General features: G+C 42.6%; 1 protein-coding gene across 3 annotated transcripts; it reads left to right on the forward strand.

Annotated features, from left to right (window-relative positions):
* The first annotated feature begins 1,933 nt into the window (after positions 1-1,933).
* Positions 1,934-22,807, forward strand: LOC106570118 (IgGFc-binding protein). 3 transcript variants are annotated; one of them, XM_014142147.3, is made up of 12 exons: positions 1,934-2,005; positions 2,293-2,337; positions 10,924-11,213; positions 11,349-11,928; positions 12,051-12,652; positions 15,909-16,470; positions 16,569-16,828; positions 16,945-17,289; positions 17,485-18,052; positions 19,697-19,896; positions 20,089-20,259; positions 20,542-22,807. In XM_014142147.3, exons 2-11 carry the CDS (start codon positions 2,295-2,297, stop codon positions 20,257-20,259), a joined length of 3,621 nt encoding a protein of 1,206 aa, XP_013997622.3. In that variant the 5' UTR covers positions 1,934-2,005; positions 2,293-2,294; the 3' UTR covers positions 20,542-22,807. The 3 variants fall into 3 exon arrangements, with proteins under 3 accessions (XP_013997622.3, XP_082817194.1, XP_082817195.1); XM_082961068.1 differs by lacking the exon at positions 1,934-2,005 and having other exon boundaries at positions 2,128-2,337; XM_082961069.1 differs by lacking the exons at positions 1,934-2,005; positions 2,293-2,337 and adding an exon at positions 3,755-4,358.
* The last annotated feature ends 550 nt before the right edge of the window (positions 22,808-23,357 follow it).

The raw sequence follows: 23,357 nt of genomic DNA on the forward strand, positions 1-23,357 counted from the left end.
GGAATGTCTTAAAAATGTCCTAGAGGTGTCCATGGAACAAACCGGGAACTAGACAAAACCTCGAGGGGAACATGACACAACATCACAAGAACACCCTACAAATGTCCTCGGGACTCCTCCAGGAAAAAACAGGAACTAGACAAAACTTCCAGGGTACCGTGACACAACATCCCAAGAACATACTAAAAATGTCCAACCGGAAACTAGACAACTTTTAGGGGACCATGACACAGAGAACAAATCCGGGAACTAGACAAAACCTTCAGGGGACCATGACACAACGTCCCAAGAACATACAGAAAATGTCCTATGGGACATCCCTGGGACAAACCAGGTACTAGACAAAATCTTAAGGGGACCTTGACACAACATCCCAAGTACATCCAAAAAAAAGTCCCCTGGGATGTCCCCGGGACAAACTGGGATCTCAACAAAACATCCCAAGAATGTCCGCAAAACCTCCAGGAGACCATTACACAACAACCCAAGAATGTACTAAAAAAGTCCTCGGGGACATCCCCGGGAAAAGCCAGGAATTAGAAAAAACCTTCACATGACCATGACACAACATTGCAAGAACGTCCTAAAAATGTCCTTGGGATGTCCCCAGGACAAACCGGGAACGAGACAGAACCTCAAGGGGACCATGTCACAACATCCCAAGAACACTCTTAAATATCCTCGGGGACGTCTCCAGGACAACCCGGGAACTAAACAAAATCTTAAGGGAGCCATAATACAATATCCCAATTGTGTCCTAAAACATCCCAAGAACACTACTAAACATCCTCGGGGACATCCCCGGGATAAACCAGGAACTTGGAAAAACCTCCAGGGGACCGTGACACAACGTTGGAAGAACACCTTGGAAAGGTCCTCGGGACACATCTGGGAGAAACCTGGAACTAGACAAAACCTACAGGGGACCATGAAACAACATTCTGACCACTTTAGGCAACCATTTGGTAATGTTCCAGGGACGTCCTAACAACTCATTTTTATTTGCAGGTTATATACTCTATGCAGACACAGACTAAAATAAAAACGCAAGAGCCAAGACATGGTGACATAAAAAGGTTACCACTCCTGAAATCAGTTACACACAATGCCTTTCCTGGCCTTAAACAATGGTACCGCTTGAACCTATTGAAAGATGCACAATAGTATAGAGATAGTGGGAGCCCATTAATCAAAAGACTTTAATCAGGAATGACACCTTGGTCTTTTTCTTGTGGGTGGTGGCCACACTGTAACAAGGGATGTCAACAATGTAATCACGATTAAAAAGGGAGGTCAGCCTTAGAGCCTTTCATATGGAGACTGAAGTGGAGGCAGGTACACTTGGTTAAGAATCACAGACCTAGTCTCACGCAATGTTCAGTATCAATATGAAAGAGCTACTGGTAAGTCACACGTCACAAAGGCTCTGAAAGGACTTTCATATGATTAGGAGATTACAGATGAGTGCTGCCCTGCCGCTCAATATAATTGACTGTTATCTGCTGCTTTTTATCATTCTTCCCCTCTAATCAGGGACTGATTAAGACCTGTGACACCAAGTAGGTGCAATTAATGATCAGGTAAAACAGAAAACCAGCAATACTACTCGTAGGGTAAGATTTGAATACCCCTGCTGTATACTGGGGTGGCAGGTAGCCTAGTGGTTAGAGTGCGGTGTCAGTAACTGAAAGGTTGATGGATCAAATCCCTGAGCAGATAAGATAAAAATCTGTTGTTCTGCCCCTGAACAAGGCAGTTAAACAACTGTTCCCTGGTAGGTGTCATTGTAAATAAGAATTTGTTCTTAATAACTGACTTGCCTAGTTAAATAAAAAAATATTATACAGGTGTAGGATACCAACCTGCTTTATGCAGGCTTCACCATGTGTGGGTGTGCTGTGTGGGTGTACTGATGATCAGAGAGCCTGATTGGCTCTTGGGCAGAAGCCGAATAGAATTTAAGGCTGAGCTACAAAGACCCCATCACACCAGTTTTCCAGCTCAGGTAAGAGAATACTGAATTCCAGATAATTGGCATGAATTGTTTTGTTATGATACAACCGTACCTCGGATGATAATTTAAGAATATCCCTTTCATTGACATTGTTCAATGTCCCCATTTCAACAACATTATTACTAATATCAATGTATATATTTATTATGATTAAATGTTGTTTTCTTATGTCGTGAAATAGGCATTAGTCTCATTTGACTCATCATTGTAGACACAGGCATTGCTGATGAGAGTGTATAGTTGTCCTTTGGGGTGTAAACTGTATTCTCTGATTTCAGCTATGTGGATGTTACTGTCTGGCTTTGTGGTGCTACTGCTGAGTGGTGAGTCCTGAAAGTCTGGGTTTTGTTTTCCTTTTCTTTTTTTACCAACGATAATCCTGAAGAACGTTGGTGTTTATCCATTAATTGTTGGTGGTTACCCATTAAATGACTGGGAGCATACAGTATTTAGAGTGTGTGACCATCTATATTTTGTCAAATTTTTTACAAATGATAAGAGTAATAAAAACACAGAGAAAGGATAGTCTGCAAAGAAATGGAAACCATTGATTAATGTGCTACCGTGAGATTAATACAAATTAGGTGCCATGCACACAAGACGCATTTAAATCAGTACTAAAATAAAATATTGCATATCAAACCACTGTAAAAGGTTACTCCTACAGTGAGACTGATTCAGAAATTACAAATGGTTGCTGAGTACACGTTAGACTGTGTAAAATTGCAATTCTAAACTATATCCATATAATATTCATTATTATCATCTCCCTTGCAGTTCTTATTTGAACAGCGGAAAATGAAAATACAGCAATATTGTGCTGTGGGTGACTATTAAATTGCAATTTGATAAGACCTGTGGAATATGGAAAGACTATGGGCTCTATTTGAACAAACCTAACGCAATGGTAAATCTAAGAGCAGGCGGTAGATTTGTGCAATTTGGTGCGAAAGGGATGTGTTTTATGAATAAACAAGTTGTGGATGTGCCGAAGCTTGCTCCATGGCGAAATATGTGGTTGCTTCAAGTTGTGTATTTAAGGTCTTTTATGTATTGACTTGGAATCAACTGTAATTCCAATGTTGGTCTGTTATAGTTTGTTAAATGGCTTACAGAAACAAAATAACAAAATGTAGACCTATCTTTACTAAATACCTTAACTTGAACCCATTTGCATTGTTCTACTGTAAGTACTTGCATGGCTTCAATAGCATTCACACGGAAATAGGGGTAAGGCATACTGTAAATTGTATTATGGCTGAGCATGAACATGCCAAACATTGTCAAAAAGCAAGATTAAATTAATTATTGATAAGGCCTAACAAGAGAACAAATATTTTAAATCAAAACAGAACAACAACTTGTTATAAATAGGCTGTCACACTTACAGGCACCATCATTTCTCATATTAAAACAACACAACACCTAAACAACAATGCAGTTAAAAAAAATACGGATAAGAATAAGAAAAGAAAAGTAACAAGTATTTAAAGAGCAGCAGTAAAATAATAATAGGGAGACTATATAGTCTCTAAGAGACTAAATTAGTCGAGGTAATTAAGGTAATATGTACACGTAGGTAGAGGTTTAAAACCTCTTGAGGATACCCTAGGATAGGGGGCGCCACAGCGCATTTTGAAAAAAAATCGTTACCATTTTCAACGGCCTACTAATCAAACTCAGAAGCTAGGGCATGCATATACTTATTATGTATGGATAGAAAACACCCTAAAGTTTCTAAAACTGTTTGAATGGTGTCTGTGAGTATAACAGAACTCAAATGGCAGTCAAAACCCCGAGACCGATTGAAACAGGAAGTGGAATTCTGAATTGTGGACTCGACTTCTCATCTTTCCCTATTAATCACACCGTTAACAATGGTTCAGTGAGCACTTCCTATTGCTTCCACTAGATGTCGCCAGTCTTTTCACAGTGGTTTGAGCCTTATACAGTCGAAACTCAGTGAATGACACGCATTGGAAATTGGTCACAGGGGATGGGCCATCACCATTATGACGCCGGCGGCCATGTCTACCCCCACCTTTGGAAACGGTTTGAAACACAATGAAATCATCCCCCTCGAATCTTATTGGCTCTCTTGGTGTTACAGGCCCTGAAGATTAATGTTTTACAACGTTTGACATGTTTGAACGAACCTACAGGCGGGAAAATCTCATTTTATCCGAAACTTCAGGCTGCGCACGTCGGAGAATTTGGAGAGAGCCCTAGGACGCGCTACCAACAGCAGGCTAATGGAACGTGAAGGAAGGACTTTTTTGACCGAAAATACATCTGTTGTGGACCTGGGATTCCTGGAAGTGCTTTCTGATGAAGACAACTAAAGGTAGGCGATTATTGACAATATTATACAAGATGAGATGTGACATGCGATTGTTCCAAGATGGCGCCGAGCTCTGTATATTAGCTCATTTTCTGAGTATCGCATCTCCTTTTATCGCAAAGTGTGATTACCCAGTAAAGTTAATTTAAAATCTGGTATGACAGGTGTTCTCAAGAGATATTCATCTATAAATGTTAGATTGACAATATAAATTTTAAAAATCGTTATCGGATAGTAATTTAGGGAATTGTAGCATTGTTTCCCGGGACGCATTTGAGGGGAAAATAGTCGGTCAACGTTACGCGCCGATGTAAAATGCTGTTTATATATATAAATATGACCTTTATTGAACAAAAGAATGCATGCATTGTGTAACATGATGTCCTAGGTGTGTCATCTGATGAAGTTTGTAAAAGGTTAGTGCTGCATTTAGCTGTTTTTTGGTTATTTGTGATGCAAGTGGTTGGTCGGAAAATGGCTATGTTGCTGCTTTTTACGATGGACTCATCTAACATAATCTAATGATTTGCTTTTCCTGTAAAACCTTTTTGAAATCGGACGACGTGGGTCGATTCAGGAGAGGTGTATCTATAAAAAAAAAAAAAAAATATGAATAAAAAAAATAAATAAATAATGATTTTTTTTTAATGCTAATTGGCGATATGATTTTTCGCTGGATTTTGATCCCGCTAACGGGATCAGACGCTGAAGAGGTTTTAAGGTGACAATGCATATATAATAACAGAGAGTAGCAGGGGCGTAAAAGAGAGGGTGTGGGGAGTGGGCAATGCAAATAGTCTGGGTAGCCATTTGATTAGGTGTTCAGGAGTCTTATGGCTTGGGGGTAGAAGCTGTTTAGAAGCCTCTTGGACCTAGACTTGGCAGTCCGGTACCACTTGCCGTGCGGTAGCAGAGAGAAAAGTCTATGACTAGGGTGGCTGGAGTCTCTGACAATTTTTAGGGCCTTCCTCTGACACTGCCTGGTATAGAGGTCCTGGATGACAGGAAGCTTGGCCGCAGTGATGTACTTGGCCGTTCGTACTGCCCTCTGTAGTGCCTTTCGGTCGGAGGCAGAGCAGTTGTCATACCAGGCAGTGATGCAACCAGTCAGGATGCTCTCGATGGTGAAGCTGTAGAACCTTTTGAGGATCTGGGGACCCATGCCAAATCTTTTCAGTCTCTTGAGGGGGAAAAGGTTTTGTCGTGCCCTCTTCACGACTGTCTTTGTGTGCTTGGACCATGTTAGTTTGTTGGTGATGTGGGCACCAAGGAACTTGAAGCTCTCAACCTGTTCCACTGCAGCCCCGTCAATGAGAATGGGGGCGTGATAGGTCCTCTTTTATCTGTAGTCCACAATCATCTCCTTGGTCTTGATCATGTTGAGGGAGAGGTTGTTGGAGACGTGCCTGGCCGTGCAGTCATGAGTGAACAGGGAGTACAGGAGGGGCTGAGCATGCACCCTTGAGGGGCTCCTGTGTTGAGGATCAGCATGGCGGATGTGTTGCTACCTACCCTTACCACCTGGGGGCGGCCCGTCAGGAAGTCCAGGATCCAGTTGCAGAGGGAGGTGTTTTGTCCCAGTGTCCTTAGCTTATTGATGAGCTTTGAGGGCACTATTGTGTTGAACGCTGAACTGTAGTCAATGAATAGCATTCTCACATAGGTGTTCCTCTTGTCCAGGTGGGAAAGGGCAGTGTGTAGTGCAATAGAGATTGCATCATCTGTGGATGTGTTGGGTTGGTTTGCAAATTGGAGCAGGTCTAGGGTTTCTGGGATAATGGCGTTGATGTGAGCCATGACCAGCCTTTCAAAGCACTTCATGGCTACAGACGTGAGTGCTACGGATCGGTAGTCATTTAGGTAGGTTACCTTAGTGTTCTTGGGCACAGGCACTATGGTGGTCTTCTTAATACATGTTGGTATTACAGACTTGGACAGGGGAGAGGTTGAAAATATCAGCGAAGACACGTCCTGGTAATCCGTCTGGCCCTGCGGCCTTGTGAATTGGCTGCGGAGAGCGTGAACACACAGTTTCCGGAACAGCTGGTGCTCTCATGCATGTTTCAGCAAGCATAGAAATAGTTTAGCTCGTCTGGTAGGCTCGTGTCACTGGGCAGCTCGCGGCTGTGCTTCCCTTTCAATCAAATTTATTTATAAAGCCCTTCTGACGTCAGCTGATGTCACAAAGTGCTGTACAGAAACTCAGCCTAAAACCCCAAAAGCAAGCAATGCAGGTGTAGGTGCACGGTGGCTAAGAAAAACTCCCTAGAAAGGCCAGAACCTAGGAAGAAACCTAGAGAGGAACCAGGCTATGAGGGGTGGCCAGTTCTCTTCTGACTGTGCCAGGTGGAGATTTTAACATAACATGGCCAAGATGTCCAAATGTTCATAGATGACCAGCAGGTTCAAATAAAAATAATCACAGTGGTTGTAGAGGGTGCAACAGGTCAGCACCTCAGGAGTAAATGTCAGTTGGCTTTTCATAGCCGATCATTCAGAGTATTTCTACTGCTCCTGCTGTCTCTAGGGAGTTGAAAACAGCAGGTCTGGGACAAGGTAGCACGTCCGGTGAACAGGTCAGCGTTCCATAGCCGCAGGCAGAACAGTTAAAACTGGAGCTGCAGCACGACCAGGTGGACTGGGGACAGCAAGGAGTCATCAGGACAGGTAGTCCTGAGGCATGGTCCTAGGGCTCAGGCCCTCAGAGAGAGAGAGAGAGAGAGAGAGAAAGAAAATACTTAAATTCACACAGGACATATGGTCACTAGTGTAACCAGGAGGTAACCAGGAGGTGAGGCCTCATTTAACACAGTAAATTCATCAGGCTTAAGCCATGTTTCAGTCAGGCCAATCACATCAAGATTATGATCAGTGATTAGTTCATTGACTATTACTGCCTTGGAAGTGAGGGATCTAACATTAAGTAGCCCTATTTTGATATGTGAGATAACACAATCTCTTTCAATAATGACAGGAATGGAGGAGGTCTTTATTCCACTGAGATTGCTAAGGCAAACACCGCCGTGTTTAGTTTTGCCCAACCTAGATCGAGGCACAGATACGGTCTCAATGGGTCCAGCTGAGCTGACTACACTGACTGTGCTAGTGGCAGACTCCACTAAGCTGGTAGGCTGGCTAACAACCTGCTGCCTGGCTTGCACCCTATCTCATTGTTGAGCTAGAGGAGTTAGAGCCCAGTCTATGTTCGTAGATAAGATGAGAGCACCCCTCCATCTAGGATGGAGTCCGTCACTGCTCAGCAGGCTAGGCTTGGTCCAGTTTGTGGGTGAGTCCCAGAAAGAGGGCCAATTATCTACAAATTCTCATGATTCGTTTTAAGTCTAATACGGCGGGTAATGGAGTCACCAATGACTAGGGTTTTCAATTTGTCAGAGCTAATGGTGGGAGGCTTTGGCGTCTCAGACCCCGTAATGATAGGAGTAGAGACCAAAGAAGGCTTGGCCTCTGACTCCGACCAGTTGCTTAATGGGGAGAACCGGTTGAAAGTTTCTGTCGTCTGAATGAGTGACACCAGTTGAACATTCCTACAGCATTTCCTTCCAGAAGCTATGAGAAAATTATCCGGCTGCGGGGACTGTGCAAGGAGATTCATACTACTATCTGTACTTATTGGTGGCACAGACACTGTTTCATCCTTTCCTACACTTAAATTACCCTTGCCTAACGATTGCGTCAGAAGCTGGGCTTGCAGCACAGCTATCCTCGCCATAAGGTGATCATTCTTCTGTATATTATGAGTACAGCGACTGTAATTAGAAGGCATAATGTTAATGTTACTGCTTAGCTTCGGCTGGTGGAGGTCCTGACGAACCACGTCCAGATAAAGCATCCGGGGTGAAAAAGTTGAATGAAAAAAGTCGAGCGAGGGCAAAAATAAAAATATAAAACGGTAATTAAAAAGTAAAAACCATAAAGTTGGCAGGTAGCAAAGTAAGGTTAGCAACAAACCACACAGCAGCACGTAAACAAGTCTAGAAGTTGTGACCGGAAATAGTCTGTAATGGTAGTCTGTAATGATTTGCAGGCCCTGCCACATCCGACGAGCATCAGAACCGGTGTAGTACGACTCGATCTTAGTCCTGTATTGCGGGATTTCGTATAAGCTTCCGGGCTAGAGTCCCACTCTTTGAAAGCTCTAGCCTTTAGCTCAGTGCGGATGTTGCCTGTAATCCATGGCTTCTGGGTGGGGTATGTTCGTACGGTCACTGTGGGGATGACCTCATCAATGCGCTTATTGATGAAGCCAATGACTGATGCGGTGTACTCCTCAATGCAATCGGAGGAATCCCGGAACATATTCCAGTCTGTGCTAGCAAAACAGTCCTGTAGCTTAGCATCTGCTTCATCTGACCACTTTGTTATTGATCGAGTCACTGGTGCTTCCTGCTTTAATTTTTGCTTGTAAGTCGGAATCAGGAGGATATAATTGTGGTCAGATTTGCTGAATGGAGGGCGAGGGAGAGCTTTGTATTCGTCTCTGTGTGTGGAATAAAGGTGGTCCAGAGTTTTTTTCCCTCTGGTTGCACGTTTAACATGTTGATAGAAATCTGGTAAAACGGATTTAATTTCCCTGCATTAAAGACCCCGGCTACTTGGAGCGTCACCTCTGGGTAAGCGTTTTCTTGTGTATAGCTCATTCAATGCTGTCTTAGTGCCAGCCTCTGACTGTGGTGGTATCTAAACAGCTTCGAAAAAACACAGATGAAAACTCTCTAGGTAGATAGTGTGGTCTACAGCTTATCATGACAAACTCTACCTCAGGCGAGCAATAGCTCGAGACTTCCTTAGATATCGTGCACCAGCTGTTATTTACAAAAATACATAGTCCGCCGCCCCTTGTCTTACCAGACGCTGCTGTTCTATCCTACCGTTACAGCGTATAACCAGCCAGCTGTATGTTGATAGTGTCGTCATTCCGCCACATCTCCATGAAGCATAAGATATTATAGTTTTGAATGTCCTGTTGGTAGTTTAATCTTGAGCGTTGGTCATCGATTATGTTCTCCAAATATTGCACATTTGCTTGCAGAATGGAAGGAAGTATGGGCTTATTTGATCGCCTACGAATTCTCAGAAGGCAGCCCGCCCTCTGGCCCCTTTTTCCCCGCCTCCTCTTCACGCAAATCACGGGGATCTGGGCCTGTTCCCGAGAAAGCAGTATATCGTTTGCGTCGGGCTCATCAGACTCGTTAAAGGAAAAAAATGATTCTGTCAGTCTGTGGTGAGCAATCGCAGTCATGATGTCCAGAAGTTATTTTCGCTCATAAGAGACGGTAGCGGCAACATTATTTACAAAATAAGTAAAAAAAGTAAAGTTACAAACAACGCAAATAAAGAAAGAAAAAAACACAATCGGTGGGGGACGTAAAACGTCTGCCTTCTTCTCCGGCATGGCTAAAATAATGTGGGCCTGACTACAATGCATAGATAAAAAGGTAATGTCAGCTCATTGTTTTACTCCTTTAAAACTTGATATTTGTAATAAAGCTTTGGTGATTAAGATTTATTTCCAAGCGGTCTCAGGAGCCAAACCCTTTTTTGACAGTCTTGACCACTTTGCGATTGCATTTGGCAAAAAATAAAAAATAAAAATTAATTGAGAAGAGGGGAGGCTGTGCTTGGTCTTTAATAAAATATAACGAAATGGAAAAAAACACATTACTTTTTCATGTTTCTAAATATGAAGTATACAGAAACCAAAAGCACATTAGGCTACTCTTGTTCTATGCACATAAGGGCAGTGTGCGTCACGGCTGGATAAGCTGCGTTTCCCCTGTCAAAATTCATACCATAGCCAATTGCGTTTACCACTAAAACCAGCTTTTCGTTGGTCTTAAATATCCCTATCAGCACTGCCTGAAATTAGCACTTAGATCATGTTTTTAAGGACACACTTCAAATATTTCAACCCAGCCCATCGGAGCTTAAGTGAGCTGATACAGTGCATTCGGAAAGTATTCAGACCCCCAATCAAGCTGTAGAAACATCTCAAGGATGATGAATGGAAACAGGATGCACTTGAGTTCAATTTTGGGTCTCATAGCAAAGGGTCTGAATGCTTATGTTTTTTATTTTAAATAAATATGCAATATTTCTAAAAACCTGTTTTTGCTTGGCCATTATGGGCTGGAAAATGCCAGTGAGCCTGTTTTTACATGATGAAATTGCAAACCAATGTGCGTTTGACACTAGCGCTGCCTTAACGCCAGCCGAAAATAGAGCCCTCTAGATAAAACAAAGGGTATTTGCTATGCTGACACTGATAACTTACAATATGAACTGTGTATTAGGTACATATTAGCCCTGCAAATCCACAATGACAGAGATTGTGTTCTATTGACTATCACAAAAAGAAGTGTTCAGCTGACCAAATCTGTGCCAAAAGGTGAAGGACCAATGGCATTGTATAAAATGTTGCATAATTGCTACAGCTGAACAAAGGACATACAATTATGGTATCTAGACAGATGAGACAACATCAAATCAATTACAGGGATTGATTGTCCACTTTGAGGAACATAACGTTTACCATTAGAGCACTTTGTAGGACTCTGCTCTGCAGGACCAGCTATTGTCCCACCAAAGTTAGGCACCTGCTGGGCGATGGGCGACCCCCACTACCGCACGTTCGACGGCCACTACTACAGCTTCATGGGCAACTGCACCTACATCATGACTAAGAACTGCCATGTTGACAAGGACCACCCAGCCTTTGAGGTGCAGGCCAAGAATGTGGGGGATCGTGCAAACTCGCAGCTTACCTCAGTGGGAATGGTCACCGTCAAGGTTTACGGAGTCAACATTGACATTGTCAACTCTGAATTTGGTCTTGTCCGGGTAAGTGGATTCACAAGTTTTCTATCTATCTTATCTGTTCAACAATCCTTGTCTTTGTTTGGTGTATATGAGTCTACTGTATCTGCATGTACCGTGTGTAAATTATTTTTCTAATGTGGTTTGATTTCATTGCAGGTTAACTTCCAGTTATGGAATCTTCCCATCAGCTTAGACAATGGCAAATTGAAACTCTCCCAGAGTGGATTTTCAGTTGTCCTGGAGACAGACTTTGGTCTGATGGTGCAGTATGATTGGCTGAAGTACCTGGTGGTGACTATGCCCAGGAGCCTGGCAGGCAAGGTGTGTGGCATGTGCGGCAACTTTAATGGCAAACAGGATGACGACCTCACCACTCCCAGTGGCTCCCTTGCCAGTAATGTTGTGGCCCTAGGCAAGAGCTGGAGGGTATCAGACAAGGGAGGTGATGCCTACTGCGGAGACGAGTGCACAGGCCAATGTGAGAACTGTGAGAGCGGCTTGGTTAAGCACTTAGAAAGGGAGATCTTTTGCAACTTTATCACAGACATAATGAATGGACCCTTCAGAAACTGCCATGCCGTCATTGACTACAAGATCTTCCATGAGAACTGCATGTATGACCTTTGTCGGGGCGAGATCATGAAGACGTATATGTGTGACACCCTGCAGGTGTACACCGATGCCTGCCAGAGGGCTGGGATCAGAGTGTACAACTGGAGGGGCATTGCCCATTGCCGTGAGTGACTTGCAAAGACAACTGATCATTTTCAGGAGCATTAGAGCATAAAGGACTGCAATACTTTATTTCCCATTTCAAATGTTGTAAAACTGAGTGTGGTTTGTGGTCTTTTCCCCCAGCCAAGCCTGAATGCCCAGAGCACAGTCACTATGAGTTCTGTGGAAGCGCCTGCCCTGCCACCTGTGAAGACCCAAATTCTCCCTCAAAATGCAAAGCCCGCTGTGTGGAGGCCTGTACCTGTGACGAGGGCCACCTGCGCAGTGGGAACAAGTGTGTGCCTAAGTCCCAATGTGGCTGCCAGTACAAAGGCCGCTATGTGGAAGCCGGAACATCTTTCTGGGGGGATGAGAGCTGTACCAAAAGCTGTAACTGCAGCTCCACTGGTGGGAGAGTTGAGAGCCAGGTGGCCAGTTGTCCACTTGGACAGCAGTGCAAGGTGGTTGATGGCATAAGAGGCTGCTACCCTACAACCTTTTCCACATGCATGGTGTCTGGTGATCCACATTACCACACCTTCGATGGACAACTCTACAACTTCCAGGGCACCTGTGTGTATCAGATGGCTAGTGTCTGCTCCAATGACACCAGCCTGGAGCCCTTTAGTGTTGCCATACAGAACGATGGGCGAGGTAAAAAGGTGGGGTCCATCATCAAGCTGGTAGAGGTCAAGGTCTATGGGTACACGATTGTCATCAGCAAAGAGCACCCAGGATTTGTGATGGTAAGAAATTACTTGTAATAAAAATTGTATAGTTTTGATTACAATGCCTTCAGAAAATATTCATACCCTTTGATTTATTCCACATTGATTAAATAGTGTACCCCATAATTACAACGTGAAAACATGTTTTTAGAATTTATTGCAAGTTTCTTGAAAATGAAGTACAGAAATATCTGATTTACATAAGTATTCACACGCGTGAGTCAATACATGTTAGAATTACCATTGGCAGCGATTACAGCTGTGAGTATTTCTGGTTAAGTCTCTAAGAGCTTTGCACACCTGATTGTACAATAATTGCAATAATATTTTTTAAATTCTTCATGCTCTGTCAAGTTGGATGTTGAGCATTGCGAGACAGCCATTTTCAAGTCTTGCTATAGATTTTCAAGCCGATATAAGTCCAAACTGTAACTAATCCACTCAGGAACATTCAATGTTGCCTTGGTAAGCAACTCCAATGTAAATTCAGCAAAAAAAGAAACGTCCCTCTTTCAAAGATAATTAGTAAAAATCCAAATAACTTCACAGATCTTCATTGTAAAGGGTTTAAACACTGTTTCCCATGCTTGTTCAATTAACCATAAACAATTAATGAACATGCACCTGTGGAACGGTCGTTAAGATACTAACAACTTACAGATGGTAGGCAATTAAGGTCACAGTTATGAAAACGCAGGACACTAAAGAGGCCTTTCTACTGACTCTGAAAAACACCAAAAGAAAGATGCCCAGGGTCCCTGCTCATCTGCGTGAACGTGCCTTAGGCATGCTGCAAGGAGGCATGAGGACTGCAGAACATTGCCAGGGCAATAAATTGCAATGTCCGTACTGTGACATGCCTAAGACAGCGCGACAGGGAAACAGGACAGACAGCTGATCATCCTCGCAGTGGCAGACTACGTGTAACAACACCTGCACAGGATCAGTACATCCAAACATCACACCTGCAGGACAGGTACAGGATGGCAACAACAACTGCCCGAGTTACACCAGAAATGCACAATCCCTCCATCAGTGCTCAGACTGTCCACTATTTTTTTTATTTTTTTACTTTACCTTTATTTAACTAGGCAAGTCAGTTAAGAACAAATTCTTATTTTCAATGACAGCCTAGGAACAGTGGGTTAACTGCCTTGTTCAGGGGTAGAACGACAGATTTGTACCTTGTCAGCTCAGGGATTCAAACTTGCAACCTTTCTGATACTAGCCCAACACTCTAACCACTAGGCTACCCTGCCGCCCGCAATAGGCTGAGAGAGGCTGGACTGACGGTTGTAGGCCTATTGTAAGGCAGGTGGCCAGGGAAATAACCGGCAACAACGTTGCCTATGGGCACAAACCCACCGTCGCTGGACCAGACAGGACTGGCAAAAAGTGCTCTTCACTGACGAGTCGCGGTTTTGTCTCACCAGGGGTGATGGTCGGATTCGCGTCAAAGGAATGAGCATTACACCAAGGCCTGTACTCTGGAGCGGGATCGATTTGAAGGTGGAGGGTCCGTCATGGTTTGGGGCGGTGTGTCACAGCATCATCGGACTGAGTTTGTTGTCATTACAGGCAATCTCAACGCTGTGCGTTACAGGGAAGACATCCTCCTCCCTCATGTGGTACCCTTCCTGCAGGCTCATCCTGACATGACCCTCTAACATGACAATGCCACCAACCATACTGCTCGTTCTGTGCGTGATTTCCTGCAAGACGGGAATGTCAGTATTCTGCCATGGCCAGCGTAGATCCCATTGAGCACGTCTGGGACCTGTTGGATCGGAGGGTGAGGGCTAGGGCCATTCCCCCCAGAAATGTCCGGAAACTTGCAGGTGCCTTGATGGAAGAGTGGGGTAACATTTCACAGCTAGAACTGGCAAATCTGGTGCAGTCCATGAGGAAGAGATGCACTGCACTACTTAATGCAGCTAGTGGCCACAACAGATACTGACTGTTACTTTTGATTTTGACCCCCCCTTTGTTCAGGGACACATTATTCCATTTATGTTCGTCACATGTCTGTGGAACTTGTTCAGTTTATGTCTCAGTTGTTGAATCTTGTTATGTTCATACAAATATCTACACGTTAAGTTTGCTGAAAATAAACGCAGTTGACAGTGAGAGGACGTTTCTTTTTTTGCTGAGTTTATATTTGGCCTTGTGTTTCAGGTTATTGTTCTGCTGAAAGGTGAATTTGTCTCCCAGTGTCTATTGAAAAGCAGACTGAACCAGGTTTTCTAGGATTTTGGCTTAGCTTAGCTCTATTCCGTTTTTTTAATATAAAAAAACTCCCTAGTCCTTGCAGATGAAAAGCATACCCATAATATGATGCAGTCACCACCATGCTTGAAAATATGAAGTATCAGTATCACATATTATTGATGTGTTGTTTTGGATTTGCCCCAAACAAAAAACGTTGTATGCAGGGCATAAAGTTAATTTCTTTGGCACGTTTTGCTGTTTTACTTTAGTGCCTTATTGCAAACAGGATGCATGTTTTGCTATATTTTTATTCTGTACAGGCTTCCTTCTTTTCATTCTGTCAATTGGGTTAGTATTGTGAAGTAGTGTAACTGCAATGCTGTTGATCCCTCCTCAGTTGTCTCCTATCACAGCGTGTTTAATCTCTAAAAGGGTCCACAGGAAAAGTTCTGACACTTCATCTAAAAATAACAGTTCAATTTTTTTTCCACACACAAGATGTTAATACAAGTTTACACTCAATTACAGAAAGGCAGGTCCTATTTTTCTGTCATTCATCATTCCTACTGTGCCATGTTACAGATAATTGTATGTGTGGGGTACAGAGATAAGGTAGTCTTTCAAAAATCAAACATTACATATGTTTGCTTAGTAGAAGCCTTTTAGAGGTTAAACACTATTATTTCACTATCCATGCAACTTAGTGGCGCAGCGGTCTAAGGCCCTGCATCTCAGTGCTAGAGGTGTCACTACAGACCCTGGTTCGATTCCAGGCTGTATCACAACTGGCCGTGATTGGGAGTCCCATAGGGCGGTGCACAATTGGCCCAGCGTCGTCTGGGTTTGGCCGGTGTAGGTAGTCATTGTAAATAAGAATTTGTTCTTAACTGACTTGCCTAGTTAAATAAAAAATATTTATTTAATCCATTTTAAATTCAGGCTGTAACACAACAAAATGTGGAAAAAGCCAAGGGGTGTGAGTAGTTTTTGAAGGCACTGTATATGTTAAAAAGGTCAACACTGAGGTTAACTGAACCATTCCTCTACTTTTTTGTTTCCTTCAAAGGTGAATGGTGAACTTGTGAATCTTCCTGTAAAACTCAATAAACTGCACATATACAAGAGCGGTTGGTTCGCTGTGATCAAAACTGACTTTGGGGTGAAAGTGTCCTATGACTGGAACAGCATAGCAACAGTCACCGTCCCCAACACTTATGCAAATGCAATGTGCGGCATGTGTGGCAACTACAACCACAATCCAAAGGACGACATGCAGATGAAGGATGGAAAGCAGGCTGCCACTGCAGAGGAGTTCGGTCAGAGCTGGAGATTAACAAAGATCCCTGGTTGTGTGAACGGCTGCAAAGGCCCCTGTCCTGACTGTAGCATCACCCAGAGGGATCAGTACATGACAAACAAGTACTGCGGCCTCATCAGTGACCCAACAGGCCCCTTTCGTGACTGTCACTCCAAGGTGGAACCCATGGGTTTCGTCCAAGACTGTCTGTATGATGTCTGTCTGTACCAGGGAAAGAGGAACATGCAGTGCAATACCCTAACTGCCTACACAGCTGCCTGCCAGGAGAAAGGGGCCATGGTCTACTCCTGGAGGTCAGATAAATTCTGTGGTATGGATGTTTATTTGATAGATTTTTTTACAAATTACACTTCAGGTAATTTAGATGGTGACTATGCATTTACATTTTGCAAATGTCAATTCTCGTAGATGCCCAGTGCCCTGCGAACAGCCACTATAGTCTTTGTGCCCAGGGCTGTTCAGCCACATGTCAGAGCCTGTCAGCACCCACTGGCTGTGAAGCTCTGTGCAAAGAGGAATGTGCCTGTGATGCTGGCTTCCTTCTCAGCGGAGACCAATGTGTCCATCTCTCCCAGTGTGGATGTCTTCACGAAGGAAGATACTACAAAAATGGACAAGTCTTCTACCCAAATGGACTCTGTCAGCAAGAATGCACATGCAATGGCACGGTAGGAATGAGGAATGACAGAAAAATAGGACCTACCTTTCTGTAATTGAGTGTAAACCCTTATAAACTTGTATTAACATCTTGTGTGTGGAAAAAAAATGGAACTGTCATTTTTAGATGAAGTGTCAGAACTTTTCCTGTGGACCCAATGAGAAGTGTGAGGTGAAGAACAGCGTCAGGGCTTGCCAGCCTGTTGGAAAAGGAGTTTGTTCCATCTCAGGCGACCCACATTACAACACCTTTGACAACAGCACCTATGACTTCCAAGGCACCTGCACCTACACTGCAGCTCAAGGCTGCCATCTGGAAGGCACACACCTCAAGCCCTTCTCTGTGGTGGTGGAGAACGAGAAGTGGTATGCTATGTCATCAGCTCCAAAAGTGTCCGTTGCCAAGCTTTTGGCTGTAGAAGTCTATGGTTACATTCTAATTCTACGCAGGAACCAAATTGGAATGATCATGGTATGTATACGATTTTTTTTTAATCATGTGTCTGTGTTCCATTAATGATCTTTAAAAACAAAAATGTGTCATTCATATTGATGACTGACACATCCATAAAACATTTTTTAATTTTTTTTTTTTTAAATCACTCAAATTGAGTTTAATTGCAGCCCAGAAGTGAGTGAGAATCAAACACAACATGTCTTCCCCCAGGTGAACGGCGTCCTGACTAACCTCCCACTGAGCCTATACAACGGTGCAGTGCAGATTTATCAGGACGGCTCGAATGATGTGATAATGACAGACTTCGGCCTAAGAGTTACCTATGACCTTGTGTACCACGTCACCGTCACCGTCCCTGGCAACTACAGAGGCAAGACTTGTGGTCTGTGTGGCAATTTTAATGGTAACAAGAATGATGAGTTCCTGCTACCTGGTGGACAGATGGCCAAACACGTCAACACTTTTGGGGCGGCCTGGAAGGTCAGCATGCCTGGGGTGGTGTGTGAGGACGGTTGCAGCGGAGACGTCTGTCCCAAGTGTAACTCTAAGAAGAAAGCAGAGTTTGGTGCTGACTGTGGTATCATTACGGATCCTAAAGGACCCTTTGCCGCCTGCCACCATGAGATAGACCCAGCCTCTTACTTCAGAGACTGCCTCTTTGATGTCTGTATGGCTGAGGGAGATCATAATATGCTTTGCCACAGTGTTGCTGCTTACATGTTAGACTGTCAGGACTTTGGTGTGAAGATCGAAAGCTGGAGATCACCAACCTTTTGCCGTGAGTAGTTTAGGGGGTTTTCTGACACTAGACCAAGTTTTCTACAACTCTCTCAGGCTGGTCTCATAGAGTAGACATAACATAGTAAAGGAAAATCCAGGACACTCAAATTTGTATGATATGTAACCATTAAAAAAATTAAAATAATACCTTTATTTAACTAGGTAAGTCAGTTAAGAGCAAATTCTTTTTTTCAATGACGGCCTAGGAACAGTAGGTTAACTGCCTTGTTCAGGGGCAGAACGACAGACTTTTACCTTGTCAGCTCAGGGATTCGATCTTCCAACTTTTCAGTTACAAGTCCAACGCTCTAACCACTAGGCTACCTGCCGCCCCAACCATACCAAACGTAACATAAGAAAGAAGGTTATTCAAGGCAAAAACAAAAGGACGGTGGTTGGTTGGGTTAGATGGGTGGGTGTATAACGCGAACGTCTAGCATGCGTGTTCTTGTTGGTGTTCGTTCCTTATTCCTTGTCAATTATTGGCTCATTGGTGAAACTAGCATTCTGACAATATCTTTAATTAAATCATTCAAAAACCTTTATTAATGCAATTGAAGACAGAAGTTAACAGGAACATAGCACGCATGTTTCCGAGTAAGTTCTGCAAAATAGAAAAGGTCCCAAGTTGCTTTTATCATCCTTGTAGTCAACCCCCTGTGATGTAACTGCCTACGTCATTACCTTCTACTCATGAGAGCAAAACCATGCCTACACAGCTATATAAACAAGAGTTTTAGTGTTATCTAAAAGCTTAGCAGTAAATGTCCAAGTTGATTCATAGTGGAATGTCTGACTAGTCTTATCTCTTACACTCCTCTGCAGAGTTCTGTCTTAACAGTCACACATTTTCAGACAGTTTCTTTATAAGAGGCAGAGATTAGAAAAGACTGTGGAACAATATTAAACCTTTATAATGAATATATATATTGTTAATCTGTAGTCTAGGACCCTATAAATGTAAGGAGGGAGGGGTCTTATAACCCCTCCCCTTCTATTAATACAACAGAAGCATAATCAATTATTTTAATACATCAAACATTTGGTACAGCCCCTATCATGACCCCAAGGTGAACCCCTGACATTCTCATCACAGAAAACTTTTGCATTTTAGCTAATTAGCAACTTTGTAATTATTTACTACTTTTGAGCTACTTTGCAACTACTTAGCATGTTAGCTAACCCTTCCCCTAACCTTAACCCTTTAACCAAACTCCTACTCCTAGCCCTAACCTTAAACCCTATCCCTAACCCCTAGCTAAGCCAACAAGAGCCACCTAGCTAACCTTAGCCACGACAAATTGTAATTTGTAACATATCATATGTATTGCAAATTCTTAACATAATGTATGAATTGCAGTTCGCAAAATATCATGTGAATTGTAATTCGTAACATATCATACGAAATGGGTGGTGGACATCCACAAATGAATACATACCATACCAAACGTACTAAATTTGAGTGTCCCTTATTTTCATTTACTATGTTACGTCTACCCGAGTCCAGGTTGACTCTGCAAATCAGTCCAACATAACTTTCTTTCGGGTTTCACATTCGGATAACCTAATATTTAAAGTCATAACTAAAAGTAATGTTCATGCAAAAGGACTAAACAATAGTTATCTTCTCATATGTCCACAGCATTCTCCTGTCCTGCCAACACCCACTACCAAACCTGTGCTGAAACCTGTGCAACTTCATGTCCCGGCCTATCTGACACCATCAACTGTCCCACCACCTGTGTTGAGGGATGTGTCTGCGACAAAGACTTCTACTTCAATGGTACTGGCTGTGTTAGTTGGGACCAGTGCAGCTGCTATACTAGTGGACACACCCTTAAGGTAGGGGCACTGCAAGCTGGATACTAAAAGCATACTTTAAGCATTATTTGAAATATATTAAAAATAATTTCAAATGTTCAGCTGGAACTGAACTTGGCCATGAAATTAAGAGCTATGTATTTTGGAGAGCTAGCTGTGACTCAAATTTGGATGTGTAAAAGTCTCACTAATGTGTGTCTGGGATGTTTTTAGATAGGGGAATCCCTGATTTCAGACAACTGCTTTGCGGTTCACATCTGCCAAAAATCTGGAGTTGTTCTGTCACAGTCTATGGTGTGCCAGAGTGAAGAGAGCTGTCAGGTCAAGGATGGTCTACGGGGATGTTATCCTATCCCGTCACTTAATGCAGGGGTACATGACTGAGTAAGTAACCTCTGACTTCCCTCAATGGTGAGCCACTTAACCATAATGTCATATGATTGTGAACCTAACCATCAATATATGAGACTGTGTGTCAAATAATAGTGTTTGTAGGGTATTGGACTTGAAACTTGTGATTTTAACTTAATGAGGGTTTGAAAGTTCAAGTCCACAGTGTCTTTTGAAAACATAACAGCTGGTGTTAGCATTCATACTTACATGATAGGTTCCAGTGGAGAAGGAAATGATATGCACTCACAACATCTCTCCCCTTCTCTTTTACAGTGATATGTGAGACAACTGAAGAGCATTCTGCTATTAGAGAATCCCAGCAAAAATACAAATTCCTTAAATCCCTATGATCATCCGTCAATGATTTGTATCAAACAGTAATTCAAATATTTGTAGAAGGAATGCCATTTTCTGCCAAACCCTAGACTCATATTTTTAAAATAATTCCATAAAGTGATTTGAAATGGTCAAATAATTTCAATGGAAATCAAGTCAACCAAATGCTTATCTCATTATAGGTTAGAAATGAGATGTTAAATATTTACTATGTAATAGAAAGGGCTCCCGAGTGGCGCAGTCACCACAGACCCTGGTTAAATTCCAGGCTGTATCACTACCAGCCGTAATTGGGAGTCCCATAGGGCGGTGCACAATTGGCCCAACGTCGTCCGGGTTAGGGTTTGGCCGGGATAGGCCATCATTGTAAATAAGAATTTGTTCTTAACTGACTTGCCTAGTTAAATATAGGTTAAAATATATATATTATCTCCATGTAATTTGCTATCTAAATTATACTGAAAAGTATCATTCCCGAATATGCATTCTCGCTAATAACAAATACAATTAAATATTCATTCATAAACGTGTACAGTGCATTCAGAAAGTATTTAGACGCCTTCCCTTTTTCCACATTTTGTTACGTTACAGCCTTATTCTAAAATGGATTAAATATTTTTTCATGAATCAACACACAATACCCCATAACGACAAAGAAAAAAGGTTTTTAGAAATGTTTGCAAATTTATAAATTATACACTACTGTTCAAAAGTTTGGGGTCACTTAGAAATGTCCTTTTTTTGGTCCAAACACTAGTCTCAACATCAAAAGCAAAGAGGCAACTCCGGGATGCTGGCCTTCCAGGCAGAGTTGCAAAGAAAAAGCCATCTCAGACTGGCCAATAAAAATAAAAGATTAAGATGGGCAATAGAACACAGACACTGGACAGAGGAACTCTGCCTAGAAGATCAGCATCCCAGACTCGCCTCTTCACTGTTGACGTTGAGACTAGTGTTTTGCAGGTACTATTTAATGAAGCTGCCAGTTGCGGACTTGTGAGGCGTCTGTTTCTCAAACTAGACACTAATGTACTTGTCCTCTTGCTCAGTTGTGCACTGGGGCATCCCACTCCTCTTTCTATTCTGTTTAGAGACAGTTTGCACTGTTCTGTGAAGGGAGTAGTACACAGCGTTGTACGAGATCTTCAGTTTCTTGGCAATTTCCCGCATGGAATAGCATTCATTTCTCAGAACAAGAATAGACTGACGAGATTCATTAGAAACTTCTTTGTTTCTGGCCATTTTGAGCCTGTAATCGAACCCACAAATGTTGATGCTCCAGATACTCAACTAGCCTAAAGAAGGCCAGTTGTATTGCTTCTTTAATAAGCACAACAGTTTTCAGCTGTGCTAACATGATTGCAAAAGGGTTTTCTAATGATCAATTAGCCTTTTAAAATGATAAACTTGGATTAGATAACACAACATGCCATTGGAATACAGGAGTGATGGTTGCTGAGAATGGGCCTCTGTACGCCTACGTAGATATTCAATTTTTTTTAAATCTGCCGTTTCCAGCTACAATAGTCATTTACAACATTAACAATGTCTACACTGTACTTCTGATCAATTTGATGTTATTTTCATGTACAAAAAATGTGCTTTCCTTTCAAAAAACAAGGAAATGTGTGACTCCAAACTTTTGAATGGTAGTATATATATATATATATTTATTACCGGCCGAGACCGTGAGTCCCATAGGGAGGCGCACAATTGGCCCAGCGTTGTCCGGGTTAGGGGAGGGTTTGGCCGAGGGGGCTTTACTTGGCTCATCGCGCTCTAGCGACTCCTTGGGGCGGGGAGGGTGCCTGCAGGCTGACTTCGATCGTCAGTTGAACGGTGTTTCCTCCGACACATTAGTGCAGCTGGCTTCAGGGTTAAGCGAGCGGGTGTTAAGAAGCGCGGTTTGGCGGGTCATGTTTCGGAGGACGCATGACTCGACCTTTGCATCTCCCGAGCCTGTTGGGGAGTTGCAGCGATGAGCGATTTTACAGACACAGAATATTTTACATTAGTTATCTTGTTATTTTTAGTCCCAACCTTCAGCTCCACTCAAACCCTCCCAACTATCGTTGGACACCGTCCAGTTTTAATTTCTATTTGCCATTTATTTTTCAACTGTGCTGTATCACAAAAGTTCTCAACCTTTCTATTCTCTAAGTTTCTAAAGATTGTAAATTAAAAATAAACATTTTTGCAAACAGTTTTATGATATTATTGATCGATTGACTATGACTTTTCAAATCACCCAGCAGGCTCCAGGCAAATGTTGCAATTGTTCAGTTATTCCTGCGACCAAAAACAAGCCACATATGGACAGTACCAAAACAGATTATCTAAATGATTGTATCGGTTCGCAGCAAAATCTGCAGAGCTGGGATGGTTGTAACCCCCATATATATATGACATTCTATTGGTTGCAAGAATTTTGTATAATAATTTAAATGTAATAACTCAAAGTTTGGAATCCAGCGTTGTTTTGTATATCAGTTACCATGTGCCATGGAATCGGTACATCGAAAATCTCTTCCCAACTATTTTGCAATCTATATGGCACAGCTGTCATTTTTGGTACACATGTGGGCACCTAGAACTGCAATCAACTGCGGCCCCTCATGAGGAGTTCAGATTTTTTGTGGCCCCCACCCCCATCCAAGTTCCTCATCCCTGGTGTACAGTGAATTCAGAAGGATTCAGGCCCCTTGACTTTTTCCACATTTTGTTACATAAAAATGAAATCAAATTTTATTTGT

Source organism: Salmo salar, chromosome 14, assembly GCF_965601325.2.
Source record: "Salmo salar chromosome 14, fSalSal1, whole genome shotgun sequence".
Taxonomy (NCBI): domain Eukaryota; kingdom Metazoa; phylum Chordata; class Actinopteri; order Salmoniformes; family Salmonidae; genus Salmo; species Salmo salar.